The 15,023-nt window shown below is 38.1% G+C and overlaps 1 protein-coding gene across 1 annotated transcript in view; it reads right to left on the bottom strand.

Annotated features, from left to right (window-relative positions):
* Positions 1 to 9,162, bottom strand: part of frem3 (Fras1 related extracellular matrix 3) — a 33,767-nt gene extending 24,605 nt beyond the window's left edge. Inside the window, exons 1-2 of the mRNA XM_027031429.2 lie at positions 3,955 to 9,162; positions 3,759 to 3,848 (exon numbers count right to left, since the gene is read on the bottom strand). Of these exons, the coding sequence (XP_026887230.2) occupies positions 3,759 to 3,848; positions 3,955 to 8,983 (5,119 nt within the window). The 5' untranslated portion in view covers positions 8,984 to 9,162. The remainder of the gene's footprint in view (positions 1 to 3,758; positions 3,849 to 3,954) is intronic.
* Between the last annotated feature and the right edge of the window lie 5,861 nt (positions 9,163 to 15,023).

The following is a 15,023-nucleotide window of genomic DNA, read 5'->3' as shown; positions in this document are numbered from 1 at the left end:
AATAAACATACAGATTTTCTATATTGGCTTTGTGTTCTATTTCCAATGCCAAACCTGGGCCAATGCTGTATCACACCCAATTGAATATATGAAGTTAAATCATATATACTAGAGCAGGTCCACTACAACGAGCATTGTGGGGCAACTCTGTGAGTTTTGGAACAAACTCTCTAAATGGTAACATACATTTTAAATAACAGTGTAAACATTATAAAACTGTGTATACTGATGATAACCACTGACTGCTTTTCTCCTCTTACTGAAGGATAATTGGTCTTTAATCCGAGGCAAAGCCCCAGAATTATGAGCACATCTAGAACTGGGATTGGTTTGGAACAGAGAAAGCATTGAAAAGAGATTGGTAGGCAGATCAACTACACTACACTTCTCACACACACACACACACACACACACACACACACACACACACACACACACACATACACATACCCATGACCTGTCTGCTGAGTCTCTCAACCCATAGACCAGGTTAAAGTGATTGGAGGGAATGTATGTTTTTATCAAGTGATCAAATGTTTTGACATTTTTTGTTATCTGCCTTTGTTTTGTTATTTTTATGCTTGCTATGTTTCGTTTGCTTTGTTATGTTTATGTTAACATTTGTTATGTTTACTTTTGTTTTGTTATCTGCTTTCACTTGAACAGGATATTTATACTGTGGCATGTCAGAAAACTGTGGCAGGGGCTTCTGGCTTAATCTCAGACCTGACACTACCATTTTGGCAGTCATTTTTACACAGTACTTGGTTCAGTCTCCATTTATAAATGAAAAACAATTTGATTTAAGTTTAAATTGACACAAGGTTGCATTATCTTATCAGAACAGATGTATTCATCTGTCTACCTTACCTATAAATGAAATGATAAGGTCCAGATTTCCCAATATGGATGTGTCAAGCAGCTTGCCAACATGTCCAAAAGTTAATTGTCTGTATCCCACAAAACTATAAAATTAAAGATCACCACCCCATCCCTCATATACATCAGCCTTCCTCAAGGGATCACTGTAATAGGTTAACCTCAATATAGTTAATTATTTATAGGTTTAGCTGTGTTCTTTAATTCCATCTTGTGTTGAACAATATTGGGATGCAGACTGGATGGCTAAGGTTTACCTGTATCAAACATTTAGTTAATCATACCCATATATACTTATACACAAATACTTACTGGTACAAGAGAAGGATTGTACACACACACACACACACACACACACACACACACACACACACACACAGAGAACTATTGATAGCATTCCCTCTTTAGGCAGCTAGCATTGTCAAGTAATCAAATAATTTATGCTGTATTTCTTGCAGTATACAGTCTAGACAAAATATGGACCATGGTTTTGGACATAATTTAACCCTAGTCTGGGACTCTCACAATTTTCATTGTAGAATTTGTACTAACAATGACATTTAGCACTATGAATAGCACTATGCCCCTAGCCATAGATAACTCTGCCTGGCTCCTAAAAGATAGGTCCCTTCAGACTGACAGGGTGCCAGGGAGACTGCATGCCAGTTACAGGGCTACTAGCAGCGTTCCCTTAGAGGGTTAGGGTTAGGGTTAGTTGGCCTTCAGATCCAAGAATGCCATCATTGATGCTACTGAAAGGGAAAGGCCTGCTTTTTTCTAACCTCTAGCCTATGTATGACTTTGCTAAAAATCGCATTTTAATGAATATTCTTTAACTATTGCAAGAAAAAATGTTTTTAAAAGTCTGATGTGAAACATATACATATGCATTATATTATACATGATTAGAAAATAATTAGTATGCCAGTTTATATTTCAAGAAATAGTTTTGACATTTTAAATGCAAAGTAATATACAAGCAATATATTTTAAATGTCTTTCATCCATTTGTGAGAACATTCTCAGTTATTTACTGACCAACAAAGCCCTGTCAACCTGCTCAGACATGTCTACAACACAATAGAGTCTCTCCTTTATCAGCCACTTAATTGCCTCCTTTCAGGTGTGTAAGGTAGAGTAGGGGTTAGGGGTTAGGGTTATGGTTTAGCGTTAGGGTTAGGTAGGGGTGGGAGGTTCAGGCAAGACCTTTGTGTCCAGACACTGTGCTCACACACACTTAGAAGACTTAAATGTGCATGCACGCTCATACACACACACACACACACACACACACACACACACACACACACTTAAAAATAAGTAAAACACATATACCATGCACACAAGCACATGCACATATACACACAATCCTAAAGCTGGTTCTGATGACTTGTTAGAAATCTCAAATAGAGACAAGAAGTGGAGGAAACACTGTAGGTTCCTTTAGTCTCCCCTTTCAACACAAAAACTTTGTTCTCTTCCTAAATAAACAGACAAAGACAAACACGCAAACACAATAAACATTAATTTCCTTAAAGTGTGAGGCGTAAGAGGTCAGTATTATAATTGTACTTGTTTTAGATCTGTACCGCTTCACATCAGATTTTAAAATGACCACTACTATAATAAAATGCAGGGCATTGACTTTAATGGGAAAGTATTTATGTCTGCTGACATTAATTGGTATGGTGTTCCTCTTTGAGGGATGGATCCAGAAGCCAAAGACAACATCTAGAATCAACTCTGTACCTTTCATTATTTGTTAGATATTTTAAAAATGTGAAAAATGTCTCAGGATGCTCAATAAAGTGTAAATATAGCCCAAACATAGCTTTGTGGATTGCATTTCAAAATGCCAGTATGCATGTACCATTTATTGCTGAAGTTAAAATAGCAAACCCTGCCACCTGTTACATCTTGTTACATCTTGTTACTTTGCTCGTTGAATAATCTGTATTCCAAATGTATCAGTAGTAATTAATTAAATAAATAAATAAATAAATAAATAAATAAATAAATAAATTATTAAATAGAGTACAATTAAAGATCTAATGTCAATGATAACCCAACATTTTTTAACTTATGAGGTAATCAAATATTAGGTCAAAATAAACCAGTTCTAAAAGCAATACTTTTCAAATTCTGCAATGGCCAATTTTATCACTAGTTTCATCAATAACTAAAGTGATTGTAGAAATAAAAAACCCTTCAGAACAGTTGTTTGAAGAAAAGGTTCATATGACATGTAACATGACCAAAATGAATTTACAGAATTAAAAATAAATTTAAGGCCTTCGGGTATAGTTTGCCCATGGGGAAACTCAGAAACCATAAATATATGTACTGAACCCACAACCTTATTATAACATTGACTAAAAAATGCACAACATCTTTACAACATAAAAAGTATTACTTTAAATATGATGGATTAACAGAATGGTTTCTAGAATCCATTCTGTGATGGATTCACAGAATGGTTAAAACTTACCCATAATTATTGAATCAAGTAATAAAATAAATAATGAAGACATCAGAAATCAGAAGCATACTGAAATATACTGAATATTAATTTACCATTCTGGTGCTAAAGCGTAATTATTCTAAAATGACTAAGGAGGTTTTCATTCTTGTCATTGTTGGATATGCTACTGCTTTCATACACACACACACAGAAACACACAAATGTACTGTGTCGCTCTGTACTGTTTTAGTTTCTGTCACAAATTAAAGTTCTAAGTCTTTGTAATGTATATATTCTCTTGGCTGATGGTAAAAAAAAGCAAAAACAAACTGGGAGCCATTTAACTGCAATACTAGCATAAGTATAATATAAACCCTTAAATTAACGTGAGAGCCACAAGTAATGAAAAAAGGCTTACCATTGTCTTCTACTGTAAAATAGAAGATATCACTTGTGGCATTGGACCCATTGAGCAAAACATAACAGATCTTCATGTCATCAATATCAGCTGCCAAGAAAACATTTTCACAGTAGTAATGTAGTTAATATTTTTCAGCAAACAAAAACCTTGAATGGAAAGATAGAGTTAGAAATGTTAAGGTATAATGGCTTACCTTGTGAAAAGGTCTTAATACTGTCATTTCCAAGGGCAGTGTTCATAATAAAGCCATGCAGTGGGACCTCAGTCACAGAGTACTTCAAAACTTTATTTGGACTGTCTCTGTCCTCAGCCTTTAGAACTTTGCTGGTAATTAAAAGTCCAAGATGCCCAGTATGAAGAACCCTGAGGGTGGTCACAGCTTTGTTGACAACAATTTGAGGTACACCATTGTCCACTGTGTTGATCTGGATGGTCATCATCTGGGGCTTACGTGTCTCATAGACCGTATCAGGAAACACATAAAAGTCGGTGTGAGTTCCATCGGTAACTGTGAAGGAAAAGCTGTCTTCACTTGTCTCTGTGGCATCATGTTTGTAACTAATGAGATTTTCATTCAGGTCTTGCTTGGTGAATGTTGTAATGGCCTGAGTGCTGTTGAAGAGTAGCTGACCATGAACTGGTACCTGAGTGATCACAAATCTCAGCAGACTGTCTGGAGTGTCACGATCCTCCACAGTCAACTCAAAAGGTGTAATCAGTTTGGTTTCACCCTCTCCCACTAACAGTTTGTTGATAGTCAGGACCGGCTTCTTGTTGTCCACATCAGTGATGGATACGCGGAAAGTGCGGAATACTGGATTGTAGCCATCAGTCACCTCAAACTCAAAGCTGTCCATCTTCACTTCATCATCAGAGGTGTGGATGTAGTAGATTTTGTTGCCAGCCAGTTGTAGTTGGGTAAAGGTGGAGATTGGCACACCAGGTAGGTCAGTGCTCTCTAGATGACCCCTGCTAGGAGCACGCGTGATGCTAAATGTGAGGTATTCATCAGGGCTGTTGATGTCAGTTGTGCTGAGGAGGTCTGTGGTCAAAGTAACTTTGCCCCCCTCTTTGAGGGTCACACCTTTGTTTATGACATCAGGAAAAACAATATCAATGCTGCCAATGGTAATATAGAAGTAGCGATCAATAAGAGGATTGATACCATCTGTGACATCAAACTTTAGAAGATCCCGAATGCCCTCTTGGCCTGTGTGAACATACTGAATCAGCTGTTTGTCAATTTCATCTTGTGTGAAATTCATGCCAATGCTGATGTTGCTAAAAACATCACTACTTTTGATAATTCGCTGGATGTAGCCTTGTCCAGGGCCAAAGCGGACAATGTAAGTGAGCTCTTTATCTTCAGAATCTAGATCAGTGGCTTTGAGGACTTTGTTGCTTATAACTTTGGTTTCTCCAATTTCTACCTCAAGTCCATCATTTATGGCCATTCTTGGAGTCTCATCATCAACAGGAATAACCATTATCAGAACTTTCTCTTCAACACTGTGTTTTCCATCAGTGAGTCTAATTTCAAAACTATCTTCCTTGGTTTCAGAATCATCATGCTCATAAACAATATTAGATGCCTCTTTGATCTGTTCCAGAGAAAACTTCACCACAGGGACAGTCCCACTGCTCAACTGCCGGACAATGTTGCCATGTTTGGGGTTCTTAATTATCTCAAACTCTAGTTTGTCCCCTGGAATATCTGCATCTCCAGCATTCAAGATGGGAGTGTCTATAACTAAGCTCATGCCCTCCATAACAACAAACTCACGGATGAAAATATCTGGCTTCTCGTCATTGGCTGGGATGATGACAATGGGGAAAAAGTGCTTCGCTGAGAAATTGATACCATCAGAACAGCGGAACGTGAACCTGTCTTCAACTGGCTCTATGCCTTTATGTATGCTCTGGACATAATAGATGTGCCCATGAATAACATCTTTAATGTTAAAAGCTGTAATGGCAGTGCCTGCTCTTGACTTCTCTGACCCAGGAGCAGGAGAAATATTCTCCACATAGCCAGATGTTGACTGGACTATTATTGTGCAGAGGATATCATCATTATCCGTGTCAGCATCTTCAGTTTGGAGGTGCTCTAGTGTGATGACATTCTTTTCCCCCTCCACTACCACAAACTGCTCCCCAATAGTAACAACAGGAGCAATACTGTCTACAGGAAGGATGGTGACATGAACACGAACGCCTTGGACTTTGTTGCCCCCGACAACCCATTCATCTGACAGGTCAGAGATGGTAAGGTTGAAGGAGTCATATTCCTTTATAGGGCCAATTTCACCACTTGTGTGTGCATAGACAACTACACCATTGATAATGTCTTGTTGAGTAAAATGTTCAGTAGGAGCGCCATTCACCAAGATTGCTCCTAATCTTGGAGGCTCCACAACTATAAAAGTCAGCAGGAGGTCATCTGTATCCTCATCATGACCCTGAATTATGTTGCTGGTGATTTCTGTGGCTCCATTCTCAAGAACATCGATAGTAGCACCCAACAGACCTGCTGGTAGCATGATGGTTGGGGTCTCATCATCAACCGGCTTAATGCTAATCTTAATTATTATAGGCACTTCATGGAAGCCATCACTAACATCAATTTTTATTGCATCACTTAGAGATTCTTCACCACCATGGATGTAGGCCAGTCTGCCACTCTCAATATCTTCCAAAATAAAGGTCTTCCCATTTGACATGTCAATTCCTAAATACTGTAACTGCCCATGTCTGGGAATTTGGGTGACCTTAAAAAATATATTCTCATCCTCCGTGTCCTGATCAGAGGCATTCAGTTCATTCTTGGTTATTACATAGGAATTTCTCTCCAGAACAGTAAAACCAGTGTTTGTGATTACAGGAGGCCTATTGTCAACAGGTTGTAAAAATATAGTAAACAAGCCATCTGCTGAGTTGCCAGCAGTGTCCTCTACAATAAAGGTGAATTGGACAACTTTGGGAGTTATGCCCAGTTCCTGGTCAGGGGGCTTGTATGCTACTTTATGGTGATTTACCTGAGCTTGAGTGAATTCCGTAATGACAATATCAGGGCTTTCAGTAAGTACAATGGCTCCAAGAGGAACTGGGTTGTTTTCATCTGTGTCAGTGGGGGGCTTGATGATGATATATTTGAGATCTCTGTCATCACAGTCCAGGTCTGTGTAATGTAAGAACTTCTTCTTAAAGGACGTCAGTTCATATTCTTTAACTGTCATGTGCAGAGAGGTACCTGGGAACAATGTTGGAGGTAAGTCATCAACTGGATGAATTTTAATGGTGAATGTGTATTCTCCTGACTGGTTTGGGGGGTCATTGTCATCCTGGACTCTGAACACAAATTGATCAAAGACAGTGGTAGTGCTATGGGTTCCTTTGTGGCAGTAAAACAATTTTCCATCCAGAATATCCTGCTGAAACCATTCTGTCACCACCTGTTCAAACATTTCATCTGTCTCACTGAACTTCCAAAAAGAGGCATCTGCAGGGGGCTCCACCTGTCTTAGCAGCAACTCACCAATGGCTGAGTAGGGTTCCTCTAAAATAAACTTAATGGTTGAGTCCTCTGAGTCAATATCGGTTGCACTCAAGATAAATGGTGAGATCTGCATTATTTCATTTTTGAACAAGACAATACCTGTGTTAGCATTTACAATAGGTGGCTCATCATCCATGGGGGCAATTGTAATGGGGAACAGAAATTCCACTTCATTAGTACCATCTGTCATTCTAAATATGATGTTGTCACTATAGGTATCACTTCCATCATGCTGGTATACCACAACGCCAGCATCTAGATCAGCTGGTGTAAAAAATTTTCTGTGAGATCCTAAAACTGTCAGCTCACCATGTTTCAAGCCATCAATTACAGAGATCTTCACATCATCAAGGTTATCTTCATCACTGAGTTCCAAATTCTGAACACTAGACAGTGGCCTGGACTGACCCTCAAACAGCAGCTGGCCTGTGTTCTTGGTTACCACAGGGGCTAAAGTGTTCATTGGCTTTACAACAATCATAAATGCAAATGTATCTGATTCAGCCCCATCAGTATCAACTATCTTAAATTCTATTTGAAAAATCCTCTCTACATCAGAATCTTCAGAGGGTGGCTTATAAGCAATTTTCAGATCTTTGATATCTCTCTGATAAAAGGAGTTGATTGGTAAATTCTGATCATCCGTGCTGATTATGAATCCCTGTTGCTGGCCCAGCGGAGATGTTATGTTAAAGATTAGGTCATCAAAATCTGATTCCACATCCTCAGCTGCCAACATATCAGAAGTGATGGCTGTCATCACAAACTGATCAACTTCCATCATCATCATGGATATAAAGCTAGCCTTCGGAGGTGTGTTTTCGGCACCTTCTTTAATTCTGACCATGATCTGGAAGTGCTCCTGTTGAATAGTATTACCCTCTTTGTCCTGGACTTCCACTAACATTGGTATGTAATCTCGGCTAGGCGATTTAGTAGTGGCTGTGTGCTGATATCTAATGCCTTTTTTGAGAAACTCATCACAGTCGATCATCTGGGCATTCACAGAGTTATCTGAAAGAGTACCATACCTGGGAAGCCCACCTGCACCGACCAGCGTGGTCACTTTGCATGTGGTCACACCATCTTCAAAAGCAAACTCCAGGCCTTTTTTGTCAATAGGGTTGCTTTGGCTATTTAGTTTTTCCACAATGAGAGGCATGTTACGGGTAAGGATCTCTAGCTGCTGGAAGACCACCTCCACTTCTAGCATAAAGGGGATGATCACAGTGTCTGTATGGGAGTCATACCTTAGCTGCAGCTTCACATGGTCTTTGCTGGGACTGCGCGAGCCAAAGTGTGTATATTTAACTTCTTCTGCTCCAAATGCACAGGGGAATTTTTTTGGTGTCAACATCCCAGGTCTCTGGGCCAGTGGATCATTGTCTAGCACTGTGACATGGCAACGATCTCCTGGCTGAACTTCAGTGACAAGGTCATTGATAGGGTCCAGATAGACAGCACGCCCAAAGGGAACTCTAATCCCATTGTTGGCCACCAAGATTGTTTCAGCATTAGGTCCATATTGGCGCCTGAAGAAGAAAGCTGGTTCGAAAGAATCTGCTTGTGCTGTAGAGAAGCAAAAGCCTAATGAACACAATACAAGGACACATTTCAGAAGTCTCTGTGGTGCGCTCAGTCTTGTCCTTTGCAGACAACCAGCCATGTCCACAGCTAGTTGCACTGCAATCCTAAAAGCTGCAATTCAGTCTCCAAGAAATTAAGAAAGACAATCTTGCCTCTTAATTCACTTGGGCCTTGGGTTTCTGCCTTTTCCAGTGGTGTCCCTCTTTCTTTCTGTCTCTCTCCCCCTCTGCACACACTCACTCACACACACAGCACAAGTGCACTGCCCAGCTGAAGCAATGCAGGTAATACTTAACCAGAAAGGGTGACAGAGCAAGACTCCACCCTCAGACCAACCTCTTTCTTGGCTAATTTAAGGCAGAAGATTGGACAGCCCCCTTAGTACTGCATTCCACAACCTTACCCACCCCCATCCCACCCTTTCCTCTCCTCTTAATGCCTCAGGCAGGGATTTAAAGTTACTTAGTTCATTAGTTACTTTAAAGCACTGTTTATCCAAAATCTCATGCTGAACCAAAATCAATTCTAATGTATCACTTCTATTTATGAGTCTTAAAAATAAAAACAAAAACAAACAAAAAGGTATTCTACAAAAAGATACTTCTTGTAATATTTGCTGCAGGAAGTCATTGTTTAAAGGAATGTTCATTGTTTGTGCCCTTTCATAAAGTAAAGCGTGTGCCAAAACTGAAATAAATATCCTCTAACAATAAGACCAATTAAATTAGCCACCTAAACAGTGATCAGTGTTGTTTAACACCCAAACTATACCCTAACACTAATATTCTTAATTTTATCTCTTGTTCTATTGCTGACTGTTATTATTGACTAGCCATGCAAATTATTAGTTACTGTTAAGACAAAACTAAGTTTACATAATTTAAATGTTATAAATAAATCTACTATTTTTCTACCACTTTGTGTGAATTCTTAACTAGCCTACACCAAAGATACTTTTAAAAGTGAAATCATATTACTAGCAGAAAATTTTGCTTCATTTAAGCATTTGTTCACCAGCCAATTCTCAAGCCAAATCCAGTGCACATGTTGTTTGTTCATGTTCCTTTAGAACTAGCTCAGTTCATGATGGATTAGGTATTAGCTGAATAAGGTAATCAGGACCTCCTTGACTGGGAGTTAAAAAACTGGACTACTATTTTTCACATCTGTGTCCTGGGGCATCATTTAGTGGGAATATATTAACACCAGCAGCTCTGTCAAACAGCAGCTGCAGAGACTGCTGGACAAGAATACTAAGGAGCAGTGGCAGTAAAGATGTTTTCATCTTTCACTTATGTGGTTTTACTGCTTTTATAAAGTTCTTTGCTATGTAATTTAAACCATAGTTCCTAACATGAATATTTCAAGGCAATGACAAATTGATTGTCAGTAATAGTTTATATTTGAATTTCTGTCTTATGTATGGCTTAAATGCAATTTATTTGTCCCAGAAATACAAACATTTTTAGCAAAAACTCATTTGGTGGAATTAGTTTAGTGCTCAGATATAAACTATGTGTGCACAGTTTCAGAGGGTTTAGGAATCAGAGTAACCTAATGTACTCCCGCGCTGCTTAACAAAATGCTTCTCATATCATTTTATTCCTAGAAAGTCCAAATATATCCTTTGGGGTTGCTGTGATGAGTTTTGAATACATGTAGTGCCTGAAGATGGAAATCCCCCATTGCTGTTAGACATTGAGTTTATCCCATAACGTGATACATGATCTCTGGCACCAAATCAAGCACCAAGCATCCAGTGCAAAAGGAAGGAAAACTGTCCATCACTCAGTGCTATAAAGATGGAAGAAAATGCTAGTGAGCATCTTTTAGGAAAATATATGACACACACAATTGCTTCCTTGCATCCTTCTGCTTTGGTGTGACAACACTGACCCAATATGGATTGAGCATGGTGAGAATAAGGATAGAGACTTGAGATTACCTACTAGAGCTGTCTATGGAAACCTCATGGCCACATCTAGATAAAAATACTCTCTTTCCATTTACGGAGCAGTGTTTCAAATGGGCATGGCAAACGATACCTGACCCACCAAAGTATCTAGTTATCTAGTTAAATACTAATATATTTTTGTTTTGATGTATCATATACATATCATATTATATATATATATATATATATATATATATATATATATATATATATATATATATATATATATATATATATATATATAACATTTTATATTAATAATTCTGATTCTTGTTGTTCTAAACAATGATCAGAGGAACCAAATAAGTTCCATTGTGATCCAGTGATCTTTGGCAAAAGCAAACACCATAAGCTGTCCGGAGAGTAATTCTAAACAATGCAGAGTGCAGAATATAATCATATGATGCCTGCAGCAAATGGGACAGAAATAAGTGGTACTCCATTTACTCTAGTGTATGTTTGGGAGTCCTCCTTACTGTGCTTAGCAACACTTGTGACAAACCCCTGTTAGCATACTCAGAATACCTAGAGTGCCAAAAGGAGCTCAGTTCATCCAATTCTATTTTGTTTCCTTTCTAAAATAACATACAGTGTACTACTTACTAACCCTAACTCTAACCCGACAGTGTATTTATTTGCGACTGGTCAACCATGAGGGCACATATCTTTGCTAAGCCATTTAACTTCAGAAATGAAACATACTATCAGATTTAATATTTAGGGCAGTTATGTTAGGGTAGGAGTAAGGGTCTTGCTCAAGGGCACAATGCATTCGACACAACAAAGACTTCAAGATAAATTCAGCTTTATCTTTTACTGTCTGCTGCTTTATAGTAAATGTACAAATCTTGGGTCAGAATACTAACCCTTCACACTAAAGTAAATGCTGTACACTGTACAAATATTCCAAGAAATGTTTTTAGACTCAATTTCAAACTATTTATAAAAGCATATTGCTGCGTGAGCTGTGAAAAAAGAGTTCCCCTGAATCATTCTTGGCATTCCTATCAATACCTGTAGCCTTATCGCACATGAACATCTCATAACCTTGCATATGACATATCGCTGTGTTGAAGTATGTCTATCTCCAGCTGCAGAGTTGTGGATATGTGTCACTGTTGAACAAGAAGATAAGAGGCAAACTTCGACCTCCACTGGACTCCAGAGCACCACACTGGAGTGTGCTAATACACAACATGTCAATTATGTCAATACTGTCATGGTTGATTGTGGCCATCAACATCCTATGCACGTGTGCATGCTTGTTAAGTTTATTGAAATGTCTGTCATTCTTCATATGTGCATCAGCTCTTTCACCTTCAGGAATTTCAGTCACAATATTCATTTACATTTACATTGTACATTTACATCATTTAGCTGACACTTTTATCAAAAGCAACTTACAAATCTGACTGGATACAACTTTAAGGGCCTTAAGGGCCTTAAGGGTTAAGGGCCTTGCTCAATGTCAATGTCTTACAATTACAATGTTCAATGCCTTACAAATTAAGGGCTACAAGAGAATCAAAAAAACAAGATATTAGTTATGTTAGTTAGCTACGTTAGTGGGGTCTCCGCCGTGCTAAAAGAGGCTGGTACCATAAAATTCTTTGGGTGACTTAAAAATTTTTGTGATCATATCTTGGTTTCAACCTCGTCTGTCCTTCACCTGCACTGAATCATTGCTTATTGTAGGTTAATTAGTAGTCAAAATGTCATCTGAAATGTTATTTATTACAGCATCTGAATTACAGGTAATTTTACTATCACCCAATCACTGAAGAAATTAAATATAAATTCTAATATAATATAATTTTCCAGTTCACAGTCTGCCATGGACTTCTATATGTTGTACATATATACAATCTCCATCTGTCCATGATCACTGGGACTTATTCTTAGATAAATAGTCATTTGATGATTGAATTAATGATCTCAGTGGGAGAAGATCATACATTTGTGTAAAATTCTATCCAGAGTGAATCAGGTTCTGCATAATATCAATCTAGGGTCCAACTTTACTGCCTAGAGCACTGAAAGTCCCATCGTCACCAACACCTCAGCCCACACCTCCTACTGCCTCAGAATAGCTCTCCCTCAGTAAGCAGGTCAACGCTTCCTCTCTGCTTTTGTACATTGCAGCATCCTGACCATTCGCCTCTGTAAATATATGCAGTGTATAAATAGAGGATCCCAGGATACTTTACCCCTAGAGATCAAGATCATGGAGAGTGGGGAGAAGGGTGGCATTCTGTTCTTCCCTGCTTAATGGCACAGATCTCCCAGCCCTGTGGTCTTCCCTGCATTCCCCTGCCAATCCACCCTCGCTCCTCTCCCTGTGCGTCTTCATGCCTCAGCTATCAGCAGGATCTGCATGGAGACTCAGTGCTTTAATGCCATTTCCAATGACTCCAGTGCTCCCCTCATAGGCTCAGGGCTCAGTGTTATCATCGCTTGCCTTGAAGCAACAAAAAGCACAACATAGAAACAAGCAGTCCAATATAACAACTGGATATAAAAAGTTAGACCTTTATTAACTTAGTGCATGAAGTTTTCATTTCAGCAGGAGTAAGCCAACATTACGTCTACATTTAATTAAAAACTTATTAGATAAGAATAATAAATCAACATCTAAGCTAATGTTTTTTTTCATGTGCTTTTCTTCCTGTCCTTATTTCTTTCTTTTACAACATAACCCCTAACCATACAACACAAGGAAGAGGAGGAAAGATCCTAAGCTATGCAATAAGTAACCACAAGGTTGAGGGCAAGATTCCCACACTGCAGGAGGAGATACCTCATAAAAAAAATGGAAAGGCCTCTCACTACCTAAACTACTTCCTATCAGCAAAAAGGCAGGAGGCATTTTTATTTCTGCTTGCCTCACAGCTAAAATGGCCAATATGGTTAATTTGCCCATTTGGAAGTAGGCAGTAGTCATAGAGGTCAGTGCTCAAGCAGTCAATGCTGGGTGGCAGATATTGGTGGGATTTACTGGCCTTGAACTTATATATATCATAAATGTAGGAGTCATGAGGGTCTATGTTCGATGCAGTTGTTAGATGTGATAGTGATATTATTAATAGTAGTACTATTATAAAAAACAACTGTGTAAGACTTAAGTGCTTATCAATGAGGTTGGAAAAAACTCAAATTGCAAATCATACATTGTAATTGCAATATTTTAAAATGAAAAGCAAAATCACAGAAAAACATTTTTGCCTACAAGTGTCTGAACTTAGACAAAGTGGTGTGTTTCATATTCGGTTATAGTAATATTACAATGAGATGGGAAATTTTGTTTGCTAATCATAATTTAATGTACATTATATACTACTTTTAACATTGTTTAAAATATTGTTTCAATATACTATGAATTCTGTACTAATGCAGAAGTTCAATGTCCATTATTTTTAATGCATTTATTTAAAGTAACAAATATAAGCTCTTTCACAAGTTAGCAATAAGGATTCAGGACAGGAAAAAGCACCACAGACTTATCAGGTCAAACGCTAGTGAAGGCATTGCTAAATCATGAAAGCAATCCAAGCTATCATCATATTATGACATGACATAATAGGGAAGATCATAATCAAAACACTGTATTAAATGTAAATGGTGTAGAATCATGTCATATATTTAATAATCCATAAGATGTAGCATAACAAAAAATCATAATTTATAATTTTCCATCACTTATTCAAACATGACATTCTAATACAGAATATCTGAACTGAACTAAACCTTTTATGAACCAATTTCACTTTGGTAAACCTATTTCAAACACCAAAACAGTTTGTCCACATGAGTAAAGGTTTGTTTTCACATGAGACATGACAAATTTCTAAAATTGGACATCATATTTTCAGCTTTAGGGCCAAATTATTCTGTTATGCGGTCCTCTAGGTCAAATAGTACGTCATTAGGAAGAGAGTAGAGATTGTTCTGAACATTTTGATATGAAACATATGGGTATGTATGTAGGAGAGAGAGGGTAAGGTGAGTTGTTTAAGTTGACCTACAGCCAAGGGAATATGAGACAAAAATAAACCTACTGCATACAACACAACTTCAGGATGTGTTCCATTGATTGAAACCTTAGCAGTGTACCTAACTCAAATAGATAACAAAATACAGGGTCCAAAAAAAGTGGTCATGTGGCTCA

Source organism: Electrophorus electricus, chromosome 11 (genome assembly GCF_013358815.1).
Source record: "Electrophorus electricus isolate fEleEle1 chromosome 11, fEleEle1.pri, whole genome shotgun sequence".
NCBI lineage: Eukaryota > Metazoa > Chordata > Actinopteri > Gymnotiformes > Gymnotidae > Electrophorus > Electrophorus electricus.
This window is presented reverse-complemented; position numbering and strand designations above follow the sequence as displayed.